Source organism: Protopterus annectens, chromosome 1.part2 (assembly GCF_019279795.1).
Source record: "Protopterus annectens isolate FY-2018-M chromosome 1.part2, PAN1.0, whole genome shotgun sequence".
Classification (NCBI taxonomy): Eukaryota; Metazoa; Chordata; order Ceratodontiformes; family Protopteridae; genus Protopterus; species Protopterus annectens.
In genome coordinates this window covers 622,524,139-622,538,564 of record NC_056727.1, presented here as the reverse complement: position 1 = coordinate 622,538,564, position 14,426 = coordinate 622,524,139, and the positions used below count along the sequence as shown (strand labels likewise).

Below are 14,426 nucleotides of genomic sequence, written 5' to 3'. Positions count from 1 at the left end.
AATAGCTACACATGCCATTACTCTCCCCCATAGGACCCACCATTGTCATAGCTTAAAGCAATTAAACTGGCTTGAACTGCACAACTACCTAACCTATTCACAACTAAGTAAGGCACAAAAACTCATTCATCAGTCAGAAAAATGCCCTGCGTTACATAACGTATTACTGACCTACTGTGCGGGAAGGGACCTCCGCTCTAGTAAAAAATTATTTTAACTTACAAATAAGTCAAATAATATTGCAGGAGACTTGCTTTACTCTCAATACATTGCTAAACTCTGGAATAGTATCCCCATACAAATAAAACACTCCAACAAACTCAGTACTTTTAAACCACTGCTTAAACAACATCTTAACAAATCCCAGACCTGCACACGCTCATCACAATGTTAAGACTTTGTGTTCACCATATGATACTCTCCAAATGCTCTCCTTAAACAGAATGCACCCAACCTCTCATTGAAATGACAAAACAATTTTTATACATAACTGCTGCCTGTACAATTGACTAAGTTGCACATGGGCTTTCTGTTTAGCAACTTCCACCTCTGTAAAATATTACAGTGTATAAATGTAACTACTGTTTATGTATAAATGTAAATAGAACTCTGTGCTTAACTGGAACTTAGTATAATGCAATGTAAGAAAATGGAGCTTTTCTCCTCGGGCCTTTGCTGAAAATGGATATTACCCACTCAGACTTTCTCGGTAAACAAAGACAGATAAATAAAATAAGTAAATATTATGGGGTTCTGCATTTGGTTTAAATGCTTATTTGTTGACCTCTATTTAATCAACTGCATTTGGTCGATTTATGCAGATGGTTAACAGGTGTGTGAAATCAATACTCCTTGGACAGGGGAATATTCCCTTCCCCTAGTGATTGTGCAATCACAGAGTATGTATATATTATTAGCAGGTGGTATGGGGGGCAGCAGGGGGCTTACCCCCTGCAAAAACAATGCCATTTGTTTTTTGTGTTTGTAGAAAATTCAGGCACTGAGATTCTTTCTCAACAGATATGTGGTAATGTGTTGACATTTGGTTTGTTGACCTTTTTGTGGTCAATGTTTCTGAGGTCGAAGTATGGGCTACTCAACTAATGTGTGTATATATATATTCAGGGAGAGAGAGATAAAATGATAAAAATATTCCACTAGTCAAGTGTATTGTAATGTGAATCAAAGTAAAATAAATAAAAAAATTCTAAGGATAGTGTATCAGGGCAAATGTGTTGAGGTGAAAAATAGAGGAAGGCAGGGTGATATTTGTTCTAAGTCAGAGATTTAAAAGAAAATTTTCAAATTACTGGCCACGTCATCTCTAGCCTACACTAATAAATAAATAAGTCTTTAAAGTTCTATGGAAGGATGCTAGCGTAGCTTGTAACTTCAGGCATAAAGGAAGTTGGTTCAACAAATTTGTAACCTGATAAGCAAAAGAGTGATACATGGTTCATATGAGGTTAATACCTATGTATGCTGGTAGTGAGAGAGCACCTTAACAACCTGGGGGTGGGGTCTGTGTAATCACCATGGCTCATGGGAAACATGGATGCCGTGAAAACTACTAATCAGATTTTTGCACTTGTCCAAATTTTCCTGAGTAGCAAGACTTAAAGGAAAGATTGAGACTGAATGTATGTCTAATATTTCAGTTTTTTTCTTGGTAGGTTACCTTTACCAGAATACGATACCATGAAGTTATAAAAAGATGGACATGGCAAACAAAGGTAGGAAATTAATCACCTTGAGTTTTGGATACTAACTCTATGGATTCCTTCCTTATTTTCATTCTTAATACTGTCTAGGACATCAGTATGAACATATGTTCTTTGAATGCATTAGTTGGAATATGCTCCTCTATGTCTTATGGATGAAATATGATTACAAAACGTTTCCTTCCTTCCGTCCTCTTTTCCTGTCCTTCCATTCATGCCCAAGAATTGCTGCAGACTCCTACAGTAACTCCATGAATTGTTACCACCATCCATAAAGTTTACAAGGCAAGTAGGGAATGGAAGGGGATTGCCCAACCTTTCTTTCATATCACTGCTATACATGTGCGTAACACATAAGGACAACTCAGAGTTGTCAGTCATTCTAATTATGTCTTTGGGAGGTGGGTGGAAAATGGAGTACCCCACTCTATGCAGAAGGTAACCCAGTGAGAATTGAACTTCAGACCCTCTTACTGTGAGGCAGCAATATTGCCCACTGCACTACTGTGTTGCCTTTCCTATCTTTAGACCTAAGATAATTCAAAGATTGAATTAAACAGTTTGTTGGCTCAACTCCACTAAACAATTTAACTTATGGGTTAAAATGCCTTTAAATGATTCTTTTTTCTGACTGAACACAGTACACCAATGGTGATCCAAGATTTTAGTTTACTTGCTGTTACATTTATTTAATCACTAATTTGATTACACCTGGATGAACCACTAAGAGTTATATTTTCTGCAGTCAGATTCATCAGTTTATTTCTTCCTTTCCTTCCCATCTTTCTTCTGTGGTGCCATTTTGTGGTCTAGATACTGAACAGTAATAAGGAAAGTGCAGGTAAGACACAGTCAGTAAGAAATGTCATACATAAGCTAAATATTTATATTAAGAGAAATATGCTACTAGTACTTTTGCTATGGCACACTGCCAAGAAAAAACAAAAACAGCATGCTTGTATCTAGTAATTGTACTGTACTTTGTAAAAGAAACTGAAATCATGGTGATCCTTTCACTGGACCCTGACTACTTCAAGTTATGCCATTCTTTTTCCAGGCAATGACTTACTTGAAAATGGATGAGCAGCTTGTGACTAGGTATCAAGTTTACTAAAACAGATTTACAGAATGTTCACAGCAATGTGTTCCTGAGACACAACATAATTTAATAGGCTAGTAATGATTTAATTGTGGAGGAACTACTTAGTAGATCAGAAAATGTTATCATATTCCTTATCAGCAAACGTGCATGACACCTTAGTATATAAGTATTACTGGTGGTCTAGGAAGTCAGAATTGGATAGCACAGAGCAAACTGCAGCACAATAGTCTGAATGAAAATACTCTGCAATCAGAAGTAAACCCTTGGAAATAGAAATACATAAGTAAACACTTGGAAATTAGAAATACTAAGTAATGTATCATGTCTGTGTAGGTAATGCAGGGTTTGTCCACAGCTGGTTTCATTCATTATTAGTGTGAAACCTGAGAAGACAAAGATAGCCTTGGATAAATATGTACTATCTGTACCCAAGTGCAATGTATTGTTATTATGCTAGCACATTAAATTACAAGATAATATTATTGATTGTTGGGATTTATTTTGATGTTGTCTTTATTTGCTAAGGCACCATTTTGAACCCAAAACATAATAGGTATCTGTCTGCACTTTCATCTACTGGTAGAGGCAAGAAACTGAAACATTTAAGTGCTTTGGATGGTAGCTATAACACAAATGGCTTTTCTTTTTATCATTCCAGTAGACGCATTTGCATAAAATTATTGAAAAGTAGTATATACACATACTAGTTATCTCATGATCTCTTTATTACAAATCAGTCTGATTGTATGTCTAGATGCATCACTACGATGTGTCTTTTTTGTGTTGTTAATGACTTCCTTAAGGCTAATGATATATGGCTACAGTCCCTTTTGGTCTTCCTGTACCTCACAGCTGTTTTGACATAGTGGACTGTGAAATCTTGACTCAATGACCTTGTGTTTACTGTATTTACTGTAGTTTCTCTTTTATCATACTGGATTGGGACATCTGTTAACCGCTACGCCAAATTCTTGTGGCAACCATTTCCTAGAATGTGGCCTTCCACAGATTCCTCTTCTTGCTTTGTTTTTGTTCACTGTTTGTATGCCACCACTTGTGGGGGTCCTTAGAGGAAGAGGTAACTCTTATCAGTCCTATGTGGATGATTTTCAGCTATACCTCTTGATTACTCAGGATTCTCTGCCTGATTTTTCACCCTTGGAAGACTATTTGGAGTCAGTTCTCTGATGAAGGAGAGTCACTTGATGCTTAGATCTGCCCATACTGAGGTAGTACCGGGACATGTCACAGGATATTTGTTTCATCTTCCTCTTTTCTTCTCTCTTCTTTATCGGTAGAAAAGTTTGGAATTTGTGTCTCAAGTCCGTGATCTTGACATTGTTCTTGAAGACAGGATGACACTAAACATTGAAAACCATAACATCAACAATGCATAATGCATACACGTATTTATTCTGCACAATACTTAGATGATAAGTACTTATTTTTTTTGCTTTGTTAAGTAGATGGTCTGATTCCTAGAAATTCTTCAACCATGAACCAGCTCACTTAGACACGAATACTGCTTTGCATGCATACACTTAATATAAACTTAGTGTAGTACAGTTTAGACAGTGCAAAACAAGTTGACTACATAAGTGACATGAAATTAGTAAATAGGAACAGTAGGAAATGTAGGTGTTCACTGTAAACATGATCAAATTGACTTTTAAGTGGTATTAACAGGACAGAGAGTGACTTTAGCAACATTTTAAATATATGTGTGTACTCTGCTCTGGGAATTAAATAGCCTTAATCAATCAGTAAATAAATGAGGAAGAATGTACTCTCAAACCTTAAACTGATTCACTTGTGTTTAACTTAAAAATAATCAGATGATTTGTAAACAGTTAATAAATTCTACCAGGTTCAGGAAAGTATGCTGTGATTTTTTTACACCAAAAACTGCTTCTACACTTGCTTAGAAAACACAGATGTTTTTGCCAGGTAGGCTAATGGCTACTTTTGCTCTTTTACTGCAGTGTTGTGCAGTACTGGTAGGAAGTATGTATTTGTTGTAATTGCCCCCCCAAGAAAAAATAGATAAACATATGGAGACCTGGATATGCATCATGCTGCACCAGCATCAGTTACAGTGGTAATAAGATGGACATCTTCTTGAAAAGGCCATTCACTGAACATTGAGTGGAGTTTCCATATTCAGCCGGCTTTATGTGTACTTTATTACACTGAATTGCTGTTACCCCTTGATGTAGTCTTGCCATGTTTATTCTGAGCTGATATTTGTTTTGTTGACAAGTATATCCATGGATGGCTTGCTTGTTTGTTTGCTTATCTGGTTGTTTATTTGCATATGTTAACTGTAAATATCTAGGAGAGTAAAGCCAATTTCATTGGAGTCCTGGAGTGAGTAATATCTATAAAGGAAAACAGTTAAACAATCGTAAGCCCATGTACATTTTTATTATACTTGCATAGTACAATGATTTTGTGCAGCATGTGACACATTATGAGTGGTGGCATTTATTTTTTTTAACATAGTGATGGATTTGGTATGTGTAGTAGGGATGTCTTCCTTTTTATGTAGGTGAGCAATCAGTTACTAATGTGTTTTTCTTAGCTTGATGTAGAATTATGTTTTATGTGTAGAAGGCTGATATCCAAGATAGTGAGGAGGAACATTGCTGACTGTTAGTTTCTTGTACTGGGTGCTGTTCTGTTTTTTTGTGTGGTTAGTGAACTCATTGAAACGAAACCTGTAGGATTTACCAATGTTACTTTAATTGTTAGACTCATTGATTACTTATGTTTTGAATATAAACTAATTATTACTATATAATAATAACAAAGCAACATTTCTTACTTTTGCATTGCACCTTATTACTGAGTACATACCTTGATTCCTACTGTATCACACTATTCCTCAAGCAGTTGTAATATAGATTTATTAGGAAGTCTACTTTATTAAAATTCTTAGTAACCCAAATTAGATCTAGTTGCTACCATATAATCCAAGTAATGCTTCCAGTCTGTGTCTTTAATACAAAAGCAAAAGTGAACAAAAGAAAAACAAATGACTTAATTTATCAAGGATTACCAAAGACAATGAAATTATGTGTTCTGTCTGTTTAAGATCTGAAAAAGTAATGACATTTATTGACTAGCTGCAGCGCTGAGGACATGGGGCAATTAAAACATTTTAACACAACAAACACACAGGAAAAGCTAAGCATATTCATATTCTTTCACTTTTTCAAGTGATATAGTTCTATTGTAAATATTTTACAGAATTATGTAGCTTTTAAAATTTTGTGTAAATGAATCACCATTTCAGTATGGCAACACCAGTTCAAACAATAGGACTGGTCAATGCATGTGGGATTCATTTGGCATCTTCAGGCTCACTCAAAGCTTGAGCTCCTCCCTTCACTCCCATAATGCAACTCACTTTCCTTTCCTCTTCAGATCTCATTTGCCGACAGAAGACATCACATGTCATGTCCATCCTCTGGCTCAAGCTCATTTTAGTATTTTTTCCCCTAGTTTTTTGGGAGCAATAAGTACACTCTTTCTCTCATATCTTTGCTTAGTGCTGTTAGTCAGTCAGTGTAGTTCTTTTATTTTAAGGAAGTAGTTAATTTATTGGTATTTTACTTTCTTTCCTGCTTCCACACCAGTGTCATAGTTTGAGGCCACATTTTGTCTTTTACTAATTTTGCAGTCTTTTCTGTAGTTAGCTTGTTAGATAACATGGTTACTCTTGTGACTAGGATTAGTATTTTACTGCTTTATTTGCTGAATTGTTTGACTTTATTTCTGGGGGTTCTGCTAGTGTTGTGCTTGTGATATTATGTACAAGGCCTTAGGATTTAAAAAATGCCCAAAATGCATTACAAGATTCTCCCCCAAGGCATCCATAATATTTGTCTTATATGTCTTGGGGGTGTGACATTCAATGCAGATTTTGCAATTTGTAAGACTTCAGGAAATCACATCATGCAAGGGCAGTCAAGCAAATTTACCTTCAAAAGATTCAGATAAAGTCTAGTTTTCCCCTAAAGTGTCAGACCTGACTCTTTCCAACTAAAACCACTATTTATTCAAAGCAGCTATCAACACTTTTCCCTGATCTCCCTTCCAAGCAAAAGACTTAGAGATTATCTTCAGAGTTGGAGCTTTCTAGATATCTAGAGATGAGGACTTCCTTTTTTATTCCCATGAAGTTTTCTAGGTCAGTATGAAGCTCATTAATGCATTTGGTATGGGACAATATAATGAAGGCCTTGGTCAAAGACCAAATTGAGGTTGGTACGGTTTCTTCATCTCAGTTTCTATGGCGTTGAGAGAATGTCCCTTACCTTTCACCTCTTATGATCCTTCCCCAGGCTATGTATTGGCATCAGGAATCTCAGAGCTGAATGTTTTCTTTGTAACTTCGACATCAGCATTGATGGCTTTTCACTTGTCTGTACCCAGTGGCATTGGCAGTGACCCTCTTGTGCCAAGGTCTATTAGGCATGAAGTCACTGACATCAACTGTTCAGCATCAATGATAGTAATGGCCCTTTCAGTCCCATTCACAGTTCTGTCCCCTTTGGAGTTGGCACCTTTGGTACCAAAGCCATCCTTGGCATCAGGATCAACTTCATTGCCAGCCTTTAATTCTATCATTATTGACCTCTTCAGGGCTGATGTTAGTGATGCGACCGATAGTTTAGGCACTGATGGTTTTGCCACTGACATAGAGGCTTTGAACTCATTTCCAAGGTTCATTGAGCAGGTCTGTAGACTCTGAAGACATACCCTCAATTTCAGCTCCATGCCATTATATCTCTTAATTCAGAGCCTTGTGCCTACAATAGAAGAAAAGATACAAATATATTTTAAACTTAGAAGAGAAAGCTTTTAAACTCCACTCAGGAATATTCTTGAGTCCACATGTGCAGATCCAGACCATCAGACGAAGAGTCCTCTTCTGAACACTTGAATGAGTCAAATTATTCTCAGAAAGAGGAAATCCAAGAGGAAGCTCTTAGAATCTCCAACAAATTTCCCCACCCTAGACACAGATTTAGAGGAAGGAAGGCTTCCCCACTAGACTTTCTGGAAGATACTGAATTTGGGGAAATTTTTCAGTGCATGAGGCATACGGGATTGTGACCTGTTGACCTCACCTTCTCTGAAGAAGAGACTCTGCGAGAGGCTTTTTGATCTTCCTTATCTACATCTTTGTTTATCTTTTCCAATGATCCCATGATCTGGCTGATGAAAGGTCTTGGCAAGAGCATGACATAGCAGAGCTGAGAAAACTGGACAAGACCCTCCTGCATTCCAAAGACAGGGAAATTGCAAGTCAGACTTCTCTTGCAGATTCTATTGTAGTCACAGCTACCACAAAAAGAGAGCCCTTTGTAACATGTAAATTTGGGACAGGTTTTAAATATTGCTCTTGCAGACTTAGAAAGTTGCTAAAATAACAGGTTTTGCATTAACACACACTTTCTAAAAGATATGAAGCCTGAAACAGAAATGTTTGTCATTATTTAGTGACTTCAGTCCTTGAAGATATGAAAAAAAAATCAAACCTAAATGTTATGAGGAACAGACCAAAAATATGAGGCAAAAATCTAGACAATTTGCAAAATTCTGGACAGTTTAGAGTTATGTATGGATCATATTAGGAAGAATATACTGTGTGTGTGTGTGTGTGTGTGTGTGTGTGTGTGTGTGTGTGTGTGTGTGTGTGTGTGTGTGTATGTGTGTATGTATATATATATATATATATATATATATATATATATATATATATATATATATGATACTTTTACAATCAGGTCTCTAAATTGCCTGATGCTTATCATCTGTCTTCAACATGATCTAGTGGAGAAGATACCAGACACTTTGAAAAAGCTGTAACACAGTGGGCTACCCTCTAAAATGGAATCATGGCTGGCAACATTGACAAATATTGCATTACCTTCCATGAAACCAGTCGTCAGTGCAGCAAATGGAGGCTGTTAGAGCAACTGGGATAGGCACTGGAAAGAGGAGGCATGCTTACTTTAGATTATGTGAATTTGCAGAGAACTTTCTGGCATCACTGGCCAACATTACATTTGATAGGTCCTTCCTTTTTAGACCATAAGTAAAGACAAAGAAGAAATTGCTTAAGAGCAAACATGAGGGGAAGATACTCACAAATGTTGGAGAAAAGTTCTCCACTCCTCAGTGGATTATGGATAGGAACTATAAGAGTACTACGATCTCATGGTTTCACAAATCTGTATAACCAACCTTTGAGCAGTGCTCAGATAGAAACTCCCAGGGTTGTGGCAGTTGCCCAGATGGACACTGTCTGAGAGGCAGATAATGACTGCAAATCCAGTTATTTTGTAGCCCTTCCCTTGAATCAGCCACAATATCCCTGAGGACTCGTCTGGCTCTCCCCTCTCTGGAGGCAGACAGGAGTCAGATATCCCTCCATCATATGGTACATTTGACCATCAGACAAGGCAATTGGATCAGAGGAATACTTTTCTGAGGCTGTAGAATTCCATTTACAATTATTTACTTCCAGCTTTGTTTCCATTTCCATAAATTCCCATTACATCAGAAAGAGGCAACCAACATGTATATCACCAACCTCCTTTCAAAAGTAGCCACTGAGAGGTCTTACCAAAGCAGAAAGTGTCTGGGATTTATTCTAGAATCTTTTCAGTTCCCAAAAAGACAAAAGGCTTCAGACTTATACTAGATTTAAGTGGTCTAAACCTGTAGATAATGAAAAACATGTTCTGCATGGTCACTGTGTAGTCACTCCTTCCATTCCTTCAGAAGGGAGACTGGATGTGCTCATTGGATCAAGATGCCAGTTTGCATATAAAGATAGCCAGGGCATCCAGTAAGTTCCTGTACATCAAGATGTGAGGCAGTTATCATCAGTTCTGAACCCTTCCATTTGGTCTCACCACAGCCATCAGGGTGTTTGTTAATTGTGTGGTGGTGGTGGCGATGGTGGCAGCTCACGTGAGACTGCACAAGATCAGAATGTTCCATTATCTGGATGACTGGCTCCTAGCTGCCATCACAAAGGATTACTTTTTTTGTTGTTGTTGTTCTGGGGAATATTAGTGAACACCACAAAGTCCCATGTGAAGCTGTCACAACACACAAGTATTTATAGGCTGCCACTTAGGCACAGTTTAGAAGTTATCATATTTCTCAGTGAACAGAATACAGGCCATTCAGGTGAGGGTAGAATCCCTGCTGCAGCACTCTAATTTATCACAGCTTTAGTCTTGGGCCTTATGATAGTAGCTATTCATCTGGTGCGTTTTGCAAGGTTCCACATGTGGATCTTAAATTGGATTCTGCAAGCAGAAAGGCCTGGCCATATATCCCATAGATCATGTTATTCAATTGTCAAAGGTGTGTCAAAAGCATCCATACTTGTAGCTCATTCTTCACAACCTAGGGAATGGATATTCTCTCCCCGTACTAACGTTCATCATGAATGCAACTGCCCCAGAGTGGAGGTCATTGTTTAGGACAGATGGTCCAAGGTACATGCACTCAGCAAGAGGCTTCCTTGTACACAAACAGGAGATAAGGATGCTCCTTCTACCATTGCAGGCTTTTCAGGGCCAACTTCCCTAGAGTGGAATTTATTGCTATTCATTCTAAAAATATGTCAGTTGTGTTGTATATCAGAAAATGAAAGGATCCAGATCATGTCTTCTGTGGCAGGAGAACTTAAGGCTAGGGAGCTCCATTACTACCTCAAACACAGGATGAAGTTTTTGTCTAGACCTTAACATGTAATGCATCCTTTATTGGGAAACAGTCTTCACCTTTGTATGTAACCACAAAATATTGATAGCACAAAAATGTATATACGTGCCCAGGTACATGAGGACATACAGACCCAGGTTAATGTAGGCAGTAAGGCCTTATGCTATGTATAGATGGTGCTGTATTTTCTTTGATGTAAGAGTTCTCATATACTTGGTATACATAATATTGACATTGCCACTTTAAAACTATAGTATATCATAGCTTTGTTATGAGTGTACGTATCCTATAATGCATTGTGGCTTGAGTTTAATGGCAGTGTATTCATGCTGAGTGAATTATTCATTTTTACTGAGCTGTTTTGTCCAACTGGATCCTAATCTGTGTTAATCTGAATGCTGTATACCAAAGAACCATTTTTCCATCAACCTAACTATACTTTTGAATTATTTCGTGCAGAATCCTGTATTACTGAGTAACATTGTGACACCCACCCTGTCTAAATGATGACCTAGCATAAAATTCAAATCCAAACAGTAGTATTTCTGCAGGTTTGTTTTCACTACCAGACTGCAACTGACTATGCAAAGCCTTTATAATTATTAAGATATTGTTAACATTTTGAGCATAGTTATTTGGGAGGAGAGACAATTCAAAAATTCCAGATGATAGTTCCTCACAGTGAAATCAGATGCAAAAAAGGATATCAAAACAATGAAGTCAGATGATCTTAAAACTCCTTCTAAAATATTAGGATTATTCAATACTGGCTGAGTAAAAAAATGCAAAGTTGGAACAGGTTAATTTCATGAAACATACTTCAAAAAAATTAATTTAATTCTACCAAAATAATATATGCTTGAAATGCTTTAATAAAGTTCCAGAAATTAATGGTCTAGTCAGATTATTACACCATATTAGTAGTTTAGATTTTTTTTCCATATTTTACACCAAGTTTGAGACAAGGCATTACCAACACTGTTAGGATAAAGACAACAGAAATGTTTTGAAGATTGTAAAATAAAAAATAACAATGAAAATTTGGAGATTTCAGACTGCCACATGATCTGTTAACAGATAATTTGCTGGCTGTGTTCTATACGAACTACAGAATGAACTGGCACCACACCTGTGTGCCCTGTTCAATCACAGCCTCACCTCAGGCTTTGTCCCTACTTAATGGCGCACTGCTACAGTCATCCCTCTCCACAAAGGATGAGCGACTACAGACCTTGGAAACTATCGCCCCATTAGCCTGACAAGTCTGATATGCAAAACTATGGAACACATCATCATGGTCCTAATAAACAAGGATATAGGGAATCTCCAAACTCTCAATCCTACACAGTTTGGTTTTGTGAAGGGTAGATCATGGCTGCTCAACCTGGTCGACTTCTTTGAGTCAGTCACCAGCGCTGCGGATAAAGGCAAGGTGGTTCATACAGCCCACCTTAATCTGACCAAGTCCTTTGATACCATTCCTCACTCAGAAATCATAGAAAAACTCACTAAGCTAGGCATCAGCCCCTATATCAGGAGTCTATATTAAATCAGCGAACACTTAAACAAGTGAATGCTGATTTATCAACCCCATGTAAGCGAAAGCTTATAATCCCAAACACTCAGAACAGCGATTTTTTTCCCTGGGAAAAAAAATCGCTGTTCCAGAAAAAAATAAAAACCTCAAAACATTACATAAAGTGGGGGCTTCACCCCCCACCCCCCTACTTAAATATACCAACTCCGAGATCGCACTACAGTGATGAAAACAGCAAAGTAACGGAGGCGGCAAAGCAATTTCTTTCCAAGGGAAAGAACTCGCTTATATGCTGTTTCGCTATTTTGCTGTTTCATGCTTTCAAGTTCAGTCAAGACACATTTGAAGGATTACGTCTTTGATTATATAATGGGAACCCTGTATCACTAGGTGGGTTGCAAACTGGCTCACAGATAGAACCCACAGTGTGAAAGTAGCTGACCAAGTCAGACTGCCGACCAGTCACGAGTGGAGGTCAACAGGGTTCGGTCCTGGGTCCTCTCCTGCTTGGTATCTACTTCTCTGAAGTCCAGGCCAACACAAAAGGACTCTGGCTGACAAAGTTCACAGATGATTGCAAGTTGGGAGCTATTATTAATTCCCCAAGTGATGTTGACATCCTGTAGAAAGGTCTCACTGAGACCAACGACTGGTGTCAGAACCATGGCCTTAAGCTCAATCTCAAAAAATGTGTTGTCATGCCCTTTGGGAAAAACTCGGTTCTCATGAGTTACCACATCAATGGTAGTTCACTGAATAACAGCAGGCATTATGAGAGATTTGGGAACACAGGTTGACAGCAACCTCTCTTTTGACCACCACATTGCCACTGTCATCAGAAAGTCCTTCTATGTGGCACATCTCATTACTAAGGGTTTTGCATCCAGGAAGAAAGAGGTTATTATCTCCCTCTACTCTTCCCTCATTAGGCCAGTCATTGAGTACAGTAACCCATTTGGCATATACCTCACTAGACACCTGCAACAACTGGAGAGGCCACAAAAGTACCTCACAAAGATGATCCTAGGCCTTAAACAGTTGTCCTATATGGACAGACTCAAAAAACTACAACTATTCTCTGTCTCATATCGCCTACTTAGAGGCGATCTCTGCTTGATTGCAAAGCCATGTCTGACCCAGCTCTGTTAGAAATGCTACATCTAAAGAAATCCCAATCCCTCTGCACCACACACTCCAGAGACCTTAACCTCATTACCACAATCAGCAGAACATGCTGGAGAGATAGTTTCATAACCTATCCCTTGCTGTGGAATAGACTTCCCATACATGTCAAACAGAGCACCTCACTGGCCCTCTTCAAGAGAAATCTTGATGAGTGGATGGGAAATAGAACATTCACCCCAGGGATCACTCCAGTGGTTCCACTCGACAGAGGCACTAAGAACTAATGTTGGGTGGCACGATGCCAGGGTAATCCTATGGGCAAGGCTTGTAATGTCTCCAGGGCCATTAGCCTAGTACACACCTATAAACCTATAAGGTATCTTTGAAACTGATGACCAAGTTTAACAAATGCTGCTGTAGTTAAATTATTCTGAGAAAATGTAAACTCATAGATATTTCTACATGGTAGGTAGTTTTACCTTGAATGGAATAAATTGACTGATGTGGCAATATTTATCAAAAGAAATATATCTTGTCTTGTTACTGTTAAGGGAATAATAGAAGTATGTAGAAAAAAAGCTGCCACTGTTGAAATAATGCTATCAATGGATAATGTAAATGGAAGCTTTATATCATTTAATACAGGATAATGAAAACAAAAGGTTGAAAAGATGAAAGAAAAGTTCAGTTTATAAACTGAACAAATAGAATTAAAGAGGACAACATTGTCTAGTGTCATCTTTCAGTGGATTTGACTCCAAAACGCTACCATGTAAATAGGTATGAGTTAAAAGATTAAAGAATGTATATTGAATTGACAAATGATTCAGGAAATTTTAGCTTCTGTGACATACTAAATAGGAATCCATAATTTACATAATCAAAGGCATACGCAGCATCTACAATCAATGCAGACTGGCTTCCTGATGAACAAGGTATTGAGCTGACTAGCTGAAGTTGTAATTTTAATTGAGAGCATGGCTTTAAAGCAAACAAAACAGCAAAACATTATATTGTTGGTGATTTGAAACATTTAACTAAAGTATGAAATGATGACTGAAATATTTAACTGAGGCAGGATAACTTTAAACTGTCATGACCAGTGTCTATTTGTTTGGATGCTTCCCATGATCAAAATGCAGTGTTCTATTTTCCAGGTGTTTGTGCTTAAGTCCCTTTGTAGTTGCCT

At 37.8% G+C, this 14,426-nt stretch overlaps 1 protein-coding gene across 1 annotated transcript in view; it reads left to right on the top strand.

Annotated features, from left to right (window-relative positions):
* KMO (kynurenine 3-monooxygenase) overlaps positions 1–14,426 on the top strand; it is a 616,236-nt gene that overhangs the window by 586,421 nt on the left and 15,389 nt on the right. The window contains exon 14 of the mRNA XM_044058035.1: positions 1,674–1,733. Within this exon, the coding sequence (XP_043913970.1) occupies positions 1,674–1,733 (60 nt within the window). The remainder of the gene's footprint in view (positions 1–1,673; positions 1,734–14,426) is intronic.